General features: G+C 39.8%; 1 protein-coding gene across 1 annotated transcript in view; it reads left to right on the forward strand.

Annotated features, from left to right (window-relative positions):
- The window catches only part of akap6 (A kinase (PRKA) anchor protein 6), a 158865-nt gene that overhangs the window by 7668 nt on the left and 138921 nt on the right, over positions 1-12276 (forward strand). The window contains 1 exon segment of the mRNA XM_054614454.1: positions 11951-12060. Within this exon segment, the coding sequence (XP_054470429.1) occupies positions 11951-12060 (110 nt within the window).

A 12276-nucleotide genomic window follows, 5' to 3' on the forward strand; every position in this document is an offset into this window, starting at 1 on the left:
ATTAGTGACGGCTGCATTCCAATTAGGGGGTTGTGCATTGTGGCTCACTGAGGTAGTTTATGGGGACTGTGACTGGCACTGAGGCTTCTGAGTTTTATCACTTTCCCCGGTGCTTTTCCTGCTATGACATGACAACATGTCTGCTGTGAAGAACTTCCATTCTACTGTCATTAATGTGGAGGTGAAGGATTCACCTTTTATAGAAAAGCGCTTTGAACACGCTGGTTCGGTAGCTTTCGTTTTTTTCAAGTTCAGTCGATGGATTAATCATTTGCATTAGAAAAGTTGTTTTTTTTGCGAAAGCAGGAAATACATAATATCATAATAAACATAAACACAATTACAAAACAATATCTGTATTGAGCTTTTTTGATAATTTGCCCGTTCTATAGCCAGCACAGACCTGCTTGGCTAAATAACGAGCTAACAGCTAACGCTAACAGAGGTCGCATTGAGTTACAAAATGATGCGTTCAAGCTCTGCTCATTAATAATTAGCATTTGGTGACAGTTAATTATAAGTTTATCATGATGTGTTCAAATGTGTCTTGTAAATTACAGTTTTTTGGTGGGAAACTTGAATAAATCCAGTTGTTTGAAGGAGATGTTTGCACATTAATATACAATTGATATTAGAGATGAATTTTGACCAGAAAAAAGTTTTTAATACATAACAAAAGATAATGACAGGATTTCCTTAATTTAAGCAAATATTAAAAGAAAAATACAATCTTTTATTTCCTAATCATTTCATTTTTTATGGGAATAAACACTATGGATGACAACAACAAAGTAAAAGGATAACATTTGAACAAAAGTTAGTGTATATATGTATATATATATATATATATATATATGTGTGTGTGTGTGTGTGTGTGTGTGTGTGTGTGTGTGTGTGTGTGTGTGTGTGTGTGTGTGTGTGTTGTGTGTGTGTGTGTTTAATGCGCTGGTATTGAATCGATACTCAGAATTGTCAGCTTTTGAAGTTCAGGTATCAGAATGTGTCCTGTGAAGGAGAAGATGTTTTCAGACCATCTCTAGAACTGACTCCAGATCTGCTCTTAACACACTAACCTGAGATTGATATTGATCCATCATGTTTTTGGTTCATTTCCCATAATGTTGAACTGGTCTTTTTATATTGATGTTAAAGGCTGAAGCTCAGTCTGAACTGACCTTTGTCTGTTTCTAAAGTTCCAACAAGGATCAGTGTGGCTTTGTTTAACAGCTACGGATGTTTATAATGGTTATAATGTTTATAATGGTTATAATGGTTATAATGGTTTGTTTAGCTGCTGTTAGTGGTTTGTCATAAAGATCTGTAGTATCATTGAGATAACGAGCTCTCTGAGGCCCATCAGACCTGCAGTCACCTTGTCTCTGCTCGTAGCTGCACTCAGGTAACAGACCGAACAGGGCCTGAGCTCTATTTGACTTTATTTTCGGGCGTGGCGGTCGTCGGGGGCGACAGAGCGAGAGATGTAAGCAGACAGATCGTCAGACGGCTGTTTGAAACCGTATTCTCTCCTCGACGCTCTTTTCTTCCTCTTTTATCCTCTCCCTCCTTTCTTCTCCCCCTTCCTCCCTCTCTCTCATGTTTATAATGCGTTTGCCTGCAGGGCATTTTCCTACAACCTGACCTTGCCACGGAGCGACTGTTGGACATGATTATAGTGATGCAACCGCTGTGTGTGTGTGTGTGTGTGTGTGTGTGTGTGTGTGTGTGTGTGTGTGTGTGTGTGTGTGTGTGTGTGTGTGTGTGTGTGTGTGTGTGTGTGTGTGTGTGTGTGTGTGTGTCTCCCTCGCAGAGCAGCACAGGACATTCTCCATGCAGCTGTTACACACCGCCTGCAGCCGGATGCCAAGAATGGCTGAGAGGCTGGCATGACCACACACACACACACACACACACACACACACACACACACACACACACACACACACACACACACACACACACACACACACACACTAGGTCAGATGCAGAAGTATTTTTATTGATACAGTCAGCCACTTTATAATAATAGTCATCCAAAAGTGCATTGGAGATTTCATGAATCCAGATTCTGTATTTTATATTAGCAGACATCATATCATATGAAAGTTACTCCTCTTTTTTCTTGTGTTTTCCTAGAAAGTGCAGCCACACAAGTGAATTTCCTCGTTACATGAACACAGCAGAATATTTCTTGTTCTTCAGAGTGAAGCCAATGCTTCATGTGTTAGAGCTGCATTCTCTCTCCTGTCCACCAGGGGGCGACTCCTCTGGTTGTATAGAAGTCTATGAGAAAATGACTCTACTTCTCTCTTGATTTATTCCCTCAGTAAACATTGTAAACATGAGTTTATGGTCTCAATCTCTAGTTTCAAGTCTTCTTCAATACAGCATGATGTTCATTTAGTAAATGATGCTCCATTTAGAGTCAAACAGACCATAAAGCAGGGGATGCTTTAGGGCGGGGCTACACACTGATTGACAGGTCCACACCAGAGACGTATACGGCGTCTCTACGTCACTCCTCCTCAGTCCATATATGGTCACTTCCTGTTCACTGGTTGCAAAAAGCTAAGATGGCGGAGGCCGAATCGTCAAACTCAAGGCTTCATAACTGTAGTCCACAAACCAGTGGGTGACGTATTTTGTCGGTATAGCTATGAATGCTGTATGAGAACAGACTGTTTCATGGCAAGTTTTATCTCAGTGATGGAAAACAGCTTTTGAGGTACTTGAGTATTTATATTTTCTGCTGTAGTCACTGTGGCCACATCTGACCCTTAAATCACAGTTTACAGTTATAAATACATGAGTTCATGTTACAGTCGTCATCATCCTGCAGCTTTAAAGAAATCTCCCGAAAAAGAAACTCTTTAAAGGGAGAACATGATCAGTTAGTGGACGAGGGTCTGATTCAAAACCCTCAGAGCTTTATTTAAACAACCCCGTCTCCCAGCTGTCGGGATGTTTCTGTCTGCTGATGTCACTGTCGTTGCTACGCCAGGAATTCTGGGAGCTGCTCTCAACATGGAGGGAAAGGTATTCATGTTATGGAGAGGAGGGAAGGATATAAGGAGGGAAGGAAGGAGGTGAGGAAAGTAGGAAGTGAGCGTTGCAGGCTCACTAAGTTCTTCTGAATTTTTCAACTCACTCACTCAAATATCATCAAAATCAAGGATGGACTTTTTTCTTTCTTTGCAGACATAATTCAAGAATTCAAATAATAATTATGACATTATTTTCAAACAAGTCTCTTATTCGATAGCATCATGAAGTGATGGTGGTAATTCTAGTTTATCTTAAGTTTGGATCAGATAAGATTTCAGAACAATTGCGTATAAATATGACAGGCTTTCACAGTTTTTTTATATTTAATTAAGAGATAGACGACTGACTTGCGAGCTGATACGAGACTCAAAAACACTCCGAAACAACTGCCTCTGATTTCACTCCCCTCAAAACTAAGTTAGATATTTTAAGAGCTTAATTGCAATTCATTTCAACGCCAAGACGCAGTTCAATTTGCTTCTTAGCTGGAGTTCAACTTGAGCGAAAAACTCACAAGAGGCTAAATCACAACAGCATGTCGGCGTAGAGGTTCTCCTCCTGTCGTCACTGACGTCCTGACGTCAGAAATATAAGAAAACATTATTGTATCTGTCTGTGTTCACCGAGAGCTCTATGATAAAAGCTCATATGATGAGAAGACCACAAATATACAATCTGTGTATAAATCTGTAAATGTATAAACCATAGACGGTCTATGATTGAAACAATAAGAACTCTGCTGTATTTACTTCTAGATGAAGTGATGTTAGCGTAGCTTAGCACTGATCGATCCAAACTCCATTCAGAAAACAAGCATTTTAAAAGTTGTTTTCTTCTCGTCCTCCGAACAAACCTGACAAAACTTAAGTTCAGACTTCTTATAAATCTGTATTATAATGTAGTTATTTCTGCATCCTTTTGATCCATTTATGGCATTATATGAAAGCAATGTCTGTTGATTTAGTTTTTTCTCCTCTGTAGTAAAGCAGCCGGCGGGGTTCCTGTTATACAGTGAATACAGCTCGGTAACTCATCGAGGTCCTCCCGATGACGTTATGAACTCTGACAAGACGCTGTCTGGTTTTCTGATGTATCTGGAACGTCATCTGCAAATCAGCAATAGTGGTGATTTCAGCCGTGGTTGAAACATCGTGACGAAAGCAACACAATCCACAGTACGCAGGTTGACTTGAATGCAGCATTAAACCAAGTTGGATTCGTGTCCGCTGCCGTATTTCAAAACAGAATAAATAAAACACCTGAAGAATCTCACTTTTAAAATTGGACATTTATAATAACTTTAATGACGAAACACGTTTTCTTTCCAGGAAATAACCTTAACCTTCACGTCTGTCTCTCTCTGCCCCCCCCCCTCCCAACTGTCACAATGGGCAGCTGTTGCATTGCAGACTATGTGTGTGTGTGTGTGTGTGTGTGTGTGTGTGTGTGTGTGTGTGTTAGTGTGTTTGCATAAGAGAGACAAAGAAAGTGGGTTTCTCTGTGTTAAAGGATGTCATTTAAAAGAAGAAATATGTTTGTTTACAATGCAACTTTTCATGAATAAATAATTAGATATTCTTCACACAGACACTGAATTTACTGATGCGTTCATGTGTTTAAAGTCTTCAGTTACCATCAGCGTTTTAAGTCACGACGGCTGCACAAGTTTGGAACAGAATCAAATAACTTTGTTGGTTTCATCTTTCTGTGACGGTTATGGAGGCGTTGGAATAACAGCAAGTTCTTCTTTCATTCCTGTTTCCTCACATGTTGTTCGTGAAGCGTTTTTTGCTGGATATTCATTAATTCATGCACACAGTTGTTATGAATGAAAGTTAAAACTATAGGCAGATTATTACTGTTGTTTTATTAGGGACCTCAAAGGGAAGCTGTTTTTCTAGTCTGTTCTGACTTAACTTAAATGCAACTTTTTCACAGTTTAACACTTTATTAAACCATTTATTATCTTATTTGTGCATCAGTTATGTCGCTTGAGATGTTTATTCATTACAGTTATGTTTGAAGGTGTTTAGCCGTGTGCTGCTGCAGCTTTAAGGTTCATCTGACGGTTCAGTTCAGACGTGTGTCAAGTTGAAACTGATCCGTGAACGTTCCAGTCTGACCTTGTGAGAATATTACTGTGACTTTAATGTAAAAGTGACTCACACTCACTCATTCAGTTGTTCACAGATTAACATGAAGGTCTGAATGGAGCTTTATAGTGCAAGTCACAGTCTGCAGCTCCAGAAAATGTGTGTGTATCTGTGTGTGTGTGTGTGTGTGTGTGTGTGTGTGTGTGTGTGTGTGTGTGTGTGTGTGTGTGTGTGTGTGTGTGTGTGTGTGTGTGTGTGTGTGTGTGTGTGTGTGTGTGTGTGCGGTTTTTAAGTGGTAAGAATGACACCCAGACTCTACAGTTTACAGTGTGTGTGTGTGTGTGTGGGGGGTGAGGTTGTTCCTAAAATAACCTCCCAACTGTTGTCGCCCCTCCTCTCCCCAACACCCCCATGCAAGAACCAGGTCACCACACACACACACACACACACACACACACACACACACACACACACACACACACACACACACACACACACACACACACACACACACACTCTGCTGGCCATCAGTCGGTCACCATTTCCCACATGGGAGCAGAGTGAGTTTGCAGCTTTGGACAGAAAACTCTCGCTGCTTTCAGTCCACACAAACTTTAACTCTCTGACTTTCTTTTGTATCATGTTTGAAAAAAACATTTGTGGACTTCAAGGAATCAGATTTGTGAATTATTGATCCGAGAAAAGACTGTTGTGGAAAGGTAAGAAACCTCTGACCTGCCCGTGTTGGTTGTTTGGAATTTAAAAGTTCACTCTAATCTGAACAAAGATTTGGTGTTTGATTGTCCTGCTTTTGGACAAGTTTCTGAATGCAACTTTGGTCTCTGAGCTCCAAAGAAAGCTTCCTGCTGTGAAAGAGGCAGACATTGTTGGTGTTGTAGTCAAACTTTAATCTCATAGGAACAGGAAGTTTGTGGCGGGACGGCGCACGTGGAGGAAGTTTTTTAAGAAGCGTTGAAGAGTTAAAATCGATTGTTGTTTCTTATTCATCCTAAATCATCACTTTTCTTGCTTCTTTGACTATTGAGCTGCTGTACCAGTTGCATTTCCCCAGTGTGGGATCAATAAAGTTCTTATCTTATCTTATGAGTGTTTTGAATATTGGATTAGAGAAATCAGATTATTCTTTTTTTAAGTTGAAGAGAAAAAGTGTTTAGCTGAATTTTAAAGCAAAAGTTTGTTGCTCATAAGTTTTAACCTGTATTTAAAAAGAAGCTGTGATTATTTTTTGGGTGTTAAGTTACATTTGATTGATTGACTGCCTTGAATGTGCAGTTTACCATACAAAAATTATGAAGTTTTCATAAAATAACACAATTACATTTAGTTTAACTGCAAGTTTAAACCGAGGAGGAGGATTGTATCGTCCATTTAGAAAACCAGAGAAGAAGAAGAGACAGGAAACCAGATCCTCCTTCCTGATAGTTTCCCTCCAGTTTCATCTGAACCACTCATAATATTAAATATCTTTTTAAACCCTTTCATTTTGGTAACAAGACTAAATGCACTTTATGTGAGACCATATCAGCATAAAGGACTACAGTACATCTTCTTGGTTAAATTCTCTCTAAGCCCACATTCAAATGTTCAAATATGAATGACCACATGCACTAAGTGTCTGCTAACAAACCTGTGTTCAATAAGAGCTCTATTGCTGATTTGATAGTGTTTTTGGTTGTAATTAAATGCAGAATGCAGAGAAAAAACAGTATGTTAACCTAGATATTGAGATCTGTTTTCAACCCTGGAAATGCTCTGAATAAATAAAAAATGAGAATAGGAAATAAATAAAATAAGTCAGTGTGCTTTTGCTGTTTGGTTCATTTTACTCAGTTGTCGCTTAAAGCTGCAGGACATCTTTTACGACCCAACAAATCAACTTTTACTTGACAAAAGCATATATTTTTACTTCCAGTGCAGATGCAGACAGTCCTACTAGATCGAGCTCCATTATTGTATTAAAAAAAGGAACGCAAAACTGGAAACTTGCTCTTGTAGCATGACGACTACGGTGGAACTGTGCAGGATGTATAAGGTGATCAGCTCAGGCAGGGCTCTGAGGCCGAACACTGCTTCATGTTTGTGTGAGTTTCTAAATGTCCAGCAGCAGAGAAACCACAACGCTAACGGAACCCCTCAGACGCTCCTCTTGGTCTCTTTGCAGAAGCTCCCACTTTGAAAAGAAATGACTGTAACAAGTCTTTGTATCACAGCAGCGGGTCTCGGGCGTCTTTGAAGCCGCTTAATTTGAATACTCCAGGGGGTGGGGGTGTGAAGGAGCGCAGAGCATTTGATCTCCAAGGTAAAAGCCCGCGTGGCGCTGATGGGCCGCGTGGAGGAGTTGAAGGTTATTAGATGGAATGGGCGCGGACGAGGCGGAGCTGTCGCGGGCGGTTTGAGCGCGGCCGCTCTGAGGCCCTTGATGTCGGCGGTGATGAGGGCGAGCTGGGATTGGAGCCGAAGCCGGAGTCCACGAGCTTCAGATTGATTTTAGGCAATTAGAAACCCCTGCTGGATGTTTGGACTCTGTGATTGACAGGTCATGTCTTCACTCATACGTGACTGGGGTGTGAGAAAATGAATGTGTGTGTGTGTGTGTGTGTGTGTGTGTGTGTGTGTGTGTGTGTGTGTGTGTGTGTGTGTGTGTGTGTGTGTGTGTGTGTGTGTGTGTGTGTGTGTTGGAAGATTGAGTGTGTGTTATAGAAATGTGTGATTCTAAATGAGTCTCTTCTAATTGAAATGTGGTCATAACTTGTGCTTTCATACACACACACACACACACACACACACACACACACACACACACACACACACACACACACACACACACACACACACACACACACACACACACCAGGTGTTACATGCTTTGGACAAACAAGCCCTTCAATGTTAATCAACTGTCAGTCAAGTTCATTTTGAAAATCTGATCTTCCTGTTCTCAGATCTTTGCCGTCACAAATCGTGAATTTTTGAAGTTTTGTCAGTTCTGTTGTTTGTCACCTTATTAACCTGCTGCATGTTTGTCATATTAAAAAACAACAGGCTATGACACTCAGATATGCGACTATTACCAGAATGTTTTTAACCAAATAGAGGACAGACATCAAACTTTAATTATCTGTTTCTAGAAGCGACACAGACACAGAGTCACAAAGCTCGTTAATGTCTTCACCCACACAGCCAATCAAATAAAGAAATGAAATAAAGAGCTGTGGGATTCATAATAACGTAGAAGGTAACGGATGAAGGCCGACAAACGGTGGCCTTCAACTAACATAAAAACCTAAAAGTCTCTTTATAGAGAAAGTATTTGTTTGTCCGTTCTGGGCTCCTGTAGAAACATGGCGGTGCAATGACGGAGGACATGAAGGACCCATTCTAAGATAACAAACACAAAGATTCTTGGTTTTAGGTGATTATGCGCTCATGAAAACATAGAAATGAATGTTATATTTCTGCATATTATTCTCCCTTAATGCGTCACACTGGCCCTTTAAGATATCATGCTCCCTCAGGTTCAGGCTAGGTTGCTTTAAAATAAAATATAAGAAGAAATAAATGTATAAGAAATAAATTCATACAAACACAGGTCACATTGCATTGTCTTTTATCTTTAGTTTTCTATCCTCCAAAAATGAGGCGCTTTTATGACGTATGTTTGGATCTAGGAGTGATGCAATATGGGTAAAATCTTCATCACTGTATATTTAACTTTATATATATTAACATTGATACATGTTGTTATATAATATCCTCTTTCTACATATTCAATGTATCGGCTGTTTATGGATTAAATACGAGTAAAATCTCTTGAAGTTGACGAAGAACCAACAAAATAAACGTCAGGTCATCAGGACAGAAAATGTCCTTCAGATAAAAATGTATGGTACATGATTTACACACACACACACACACACACACACACACACACACACACACACACACACACACACACACACACACACACACACACTCACACTCACTCACTCTCTCACAGCAGGCTCTCATTAGCTCACAGCAGTCTGACTGGACTGAAGATCTTCTAACAAATTACTTCAGATGGAAACGACAGACTTGGTGTTAATTCAATCTGATGGGCCCTCTGTTGAGCTCTGTGTGTGTGTGTGTGTGTGTGTGTGTGTGTGTGTGTGTGTGTGTGTGTGTGTGTGTGTGTGTGTGTGTGTGTGTGTGTGTGTGTGTGTGTGTGTGTGTGTGTATTAGCATATTAAAGCTGTTTGTGAATTATTGAAGCATCTGAAAGACACCGGTGACATTTTCACCACAGTTTTAGGACGACATGACAGCGCTTTGATGACGAAATGAGTGTGTGTGTGTGTGTGTGTTAACTATGAGTTCAAGCTTATTCTGTGTGTGTGTTTTTATTTATTTTATAAGATTATGTGAAAATAATGTGTGTTTAATATTACTTAAGCATTGTGTGTGTGTGTGTGTGTGTGTGTGTGTGTGTGTGTGTGTGTGTGTGTGTGTGTGTGTGTGTGTGTGTGTGTGTGTGTGTGTGTGTGTGTGTGTGATAACCGTGGACTCCGTCCTCTCTCTGGAGGTCGTTCTTCGTCTCCCGTCGGGATGTTTCTGATGTTTCATCGTGTTTCTGCCGTGAGATGAAAGCGTTGCATAAACACACTCACACTTTGCTCCAGATGTCCTGATTGAGGACGACGTGTTGAACTCAATAAAGTCTTCAGGGACGCGACTGCACGAGAACAGAAACACGGTCACCACATCTATGAAGAGAACGACACCATTTCGGCTTAAAAACTCTGGGATTTGCGATTTAGCCATTTTAAAACAAAAGTGTTTGTACTGTTCGGCTTCTGCAGTGAAAACATAATGCATTATAGTTGCATGATTTTGCATTTAGTTTCATACAGTAGCTGTTTAGGCTTTTACTTTTTTCCAAAAGTTGCACACAAAAAAGCTGCAGAGTTTGGTTCATTTCAAAAAATGAAAAGTTTCATGAAATCTAAAAAAAGTGAAAAATGAAACAGCAAAGTATGGTTTACATTTTGTACTACCTTCTCATTTGCAAGTTCCTTCATCATTTCAAGTGTTGATTGTGAATATAAATGTTTTTTCATTTGCTCATTCAGAACACACAGTACACACCTGTGCACGGAGCGCTGAGCTCACACAGGTGACATGAAGCGCTCCGTCTTTCTCAGCCGTCTACATGCCAGCGTCATGTTCAGGCCCCTCTTACAGTAGTGACAGGTGTATTTTGGACCGGAGCTCAGCGGGTCACGCAAACGCTCGCCAAGCTGGCAGCGTTCTTGTGACCTGCATTCTCACATGCCGGGCGGCGTTTTGAATCCAGAGAGGGAGGTGTTGGGTTGTGTTGTGTTGTGTTGTATCCGGGGCGTGTCACCATGGAGACACGCGGTGACTCAGCTGGCCGGAGGTTGGAGATAAAGTATCTGCCGAGGGTTCGAAGCCAGGTCACCTGCTTTTTAAAAAGGTCGTCTATTTTTAGTTTGGATTAGTTCTGTTCATCGACAGTAAGGTCACGGTTTAACTCACTTTAGTCTCTTTACACTCACTGGTTCTGCTTGTTCTGCTGGATTTTCAATGTCACTTTGTCCTTTTATGACAAAACAAACAAAATAAACCTTCATGATGTTTAGAATGAAAAGGTGCAAAGAGATTTATAAATGCAATGTGAGATTATATGAATATGCTCATGTTTAGAACAAGATGTAGTGCAGGTTGAAGGTTAAATACTAAAGATAAAAGTTTTATAAGATACATTTTAGAAAGTAAGTTGGAGTCAGGAAGTGGTTAGCGTAGCTTAGCATAAAGACTGGAAGCGGGGGGAAACTGCTAGCCTGGCTCTGTCCAAAGTATAAAAAAATACACCACCTAACACAACTAAAGCTCACTCATTAAATCCGTACACATCTATTTGTACATGTTTTATATTTAGTGCTGAGCTAGGCTAAATGCTGCTAATATATACATTTTCATTTTAGCAAATAAAATCCTTTAATTGGATAATTTCCCCATATTTAACATAGAGAGGAGCTGAATATATTGATATTTTTAAATGTAAACTAAAAAAAACATATATTCAGTCTTCTTTATGGTGTTTTATAATATTTTTTGTTTTATTATTTATACTTATTTTATAATTTTATAACTATTTTACTCTAAAAAAACTTTATTTTTATTGTACTTTACAATTTATTTACTATTTTAACTATTTAATTAACTGTTTTGTCAATGGCTCGTTAACCACTTTGAAGTGCATTTGATGTGTTCGAAAGGTGCTTTATGAATAAAGTTTGATTGATGGATATTTTTTCTGTCATTAGTAATCATTTCATCACACTTTGATTATCACAATAAAGCACTGACTGTTTGTTTGTTGTGTGTTTTGTTAGAATCAGCACTTTTAAAAGTATTCTTAGTGCTTCTTCTCTGCTGGAGTCCGTCTGTCCGTCTGTCTGTCTGTCTGTCCGTCTGTCTGTCTGCTGTCTGTCTGTCTGTCTGCCTGTCCGTCTGTCTCTCTGAGTGGTTTTAAGCATCTTAATTTAGTTCAGTAATATCAGGGGGTACCAACATGTTTTCACACATAAACCTGGAACTGATCCCTCATGAAACTGACTCACGTTTAAAACTGGAGACGTGTCGTCGCCACTTCTGCTTTTTGTTTCCACTCTGAGGATGTTTTTGTTCCCAGAGATTCATACTGGTTTCCTCTCTGCTGTGACTGGGATCAGGAGGGCTTTTATATGTGTGTAATGTAGCTAATGTTGATGTGTGTGTTTGTGTGACTTTAGGACATCTGTGAGGACATCTCGGACCATGTGGAGCAGATTCATGCCCTGCTGGAGACGGAGTTCTCCCTGAAACTGCTGTCGTACTCCGTCAACATCATCGTTGACATCAGGTGAGTCCTCTCAACATAGAAGAAGATGATATCTGTCTAAATGGTGTTCATGATATCATACATTTATATTTCAGCTATGTCTCCTGTGATACTTTACAGGTTTAATTGATTTGTCCCCTGTGGACCTCTTTGACTTCTTTATGCTATTAGGAACGCATATTACTTTTTGTTTTGTATATTTTTGCTTGAATGCTTTATTGATGTGTGTACCACAAT

Source organism: Anoplopoma fimbria, chromosome 15, assembly GCF_027596085.1.
Source record: "Anoplopoma fimbria isolate UVic2021 breed Golden Eagle Sablefish chromosome 15, Afim_UVic_2022, whole genome shotgun sequence".
NCBI lineage: Eukaryota > Metazoa > Chordata > Actinopteri > Perciformes > Anoplopomatidae > Anoplopoma > Anoplopoma fimbria.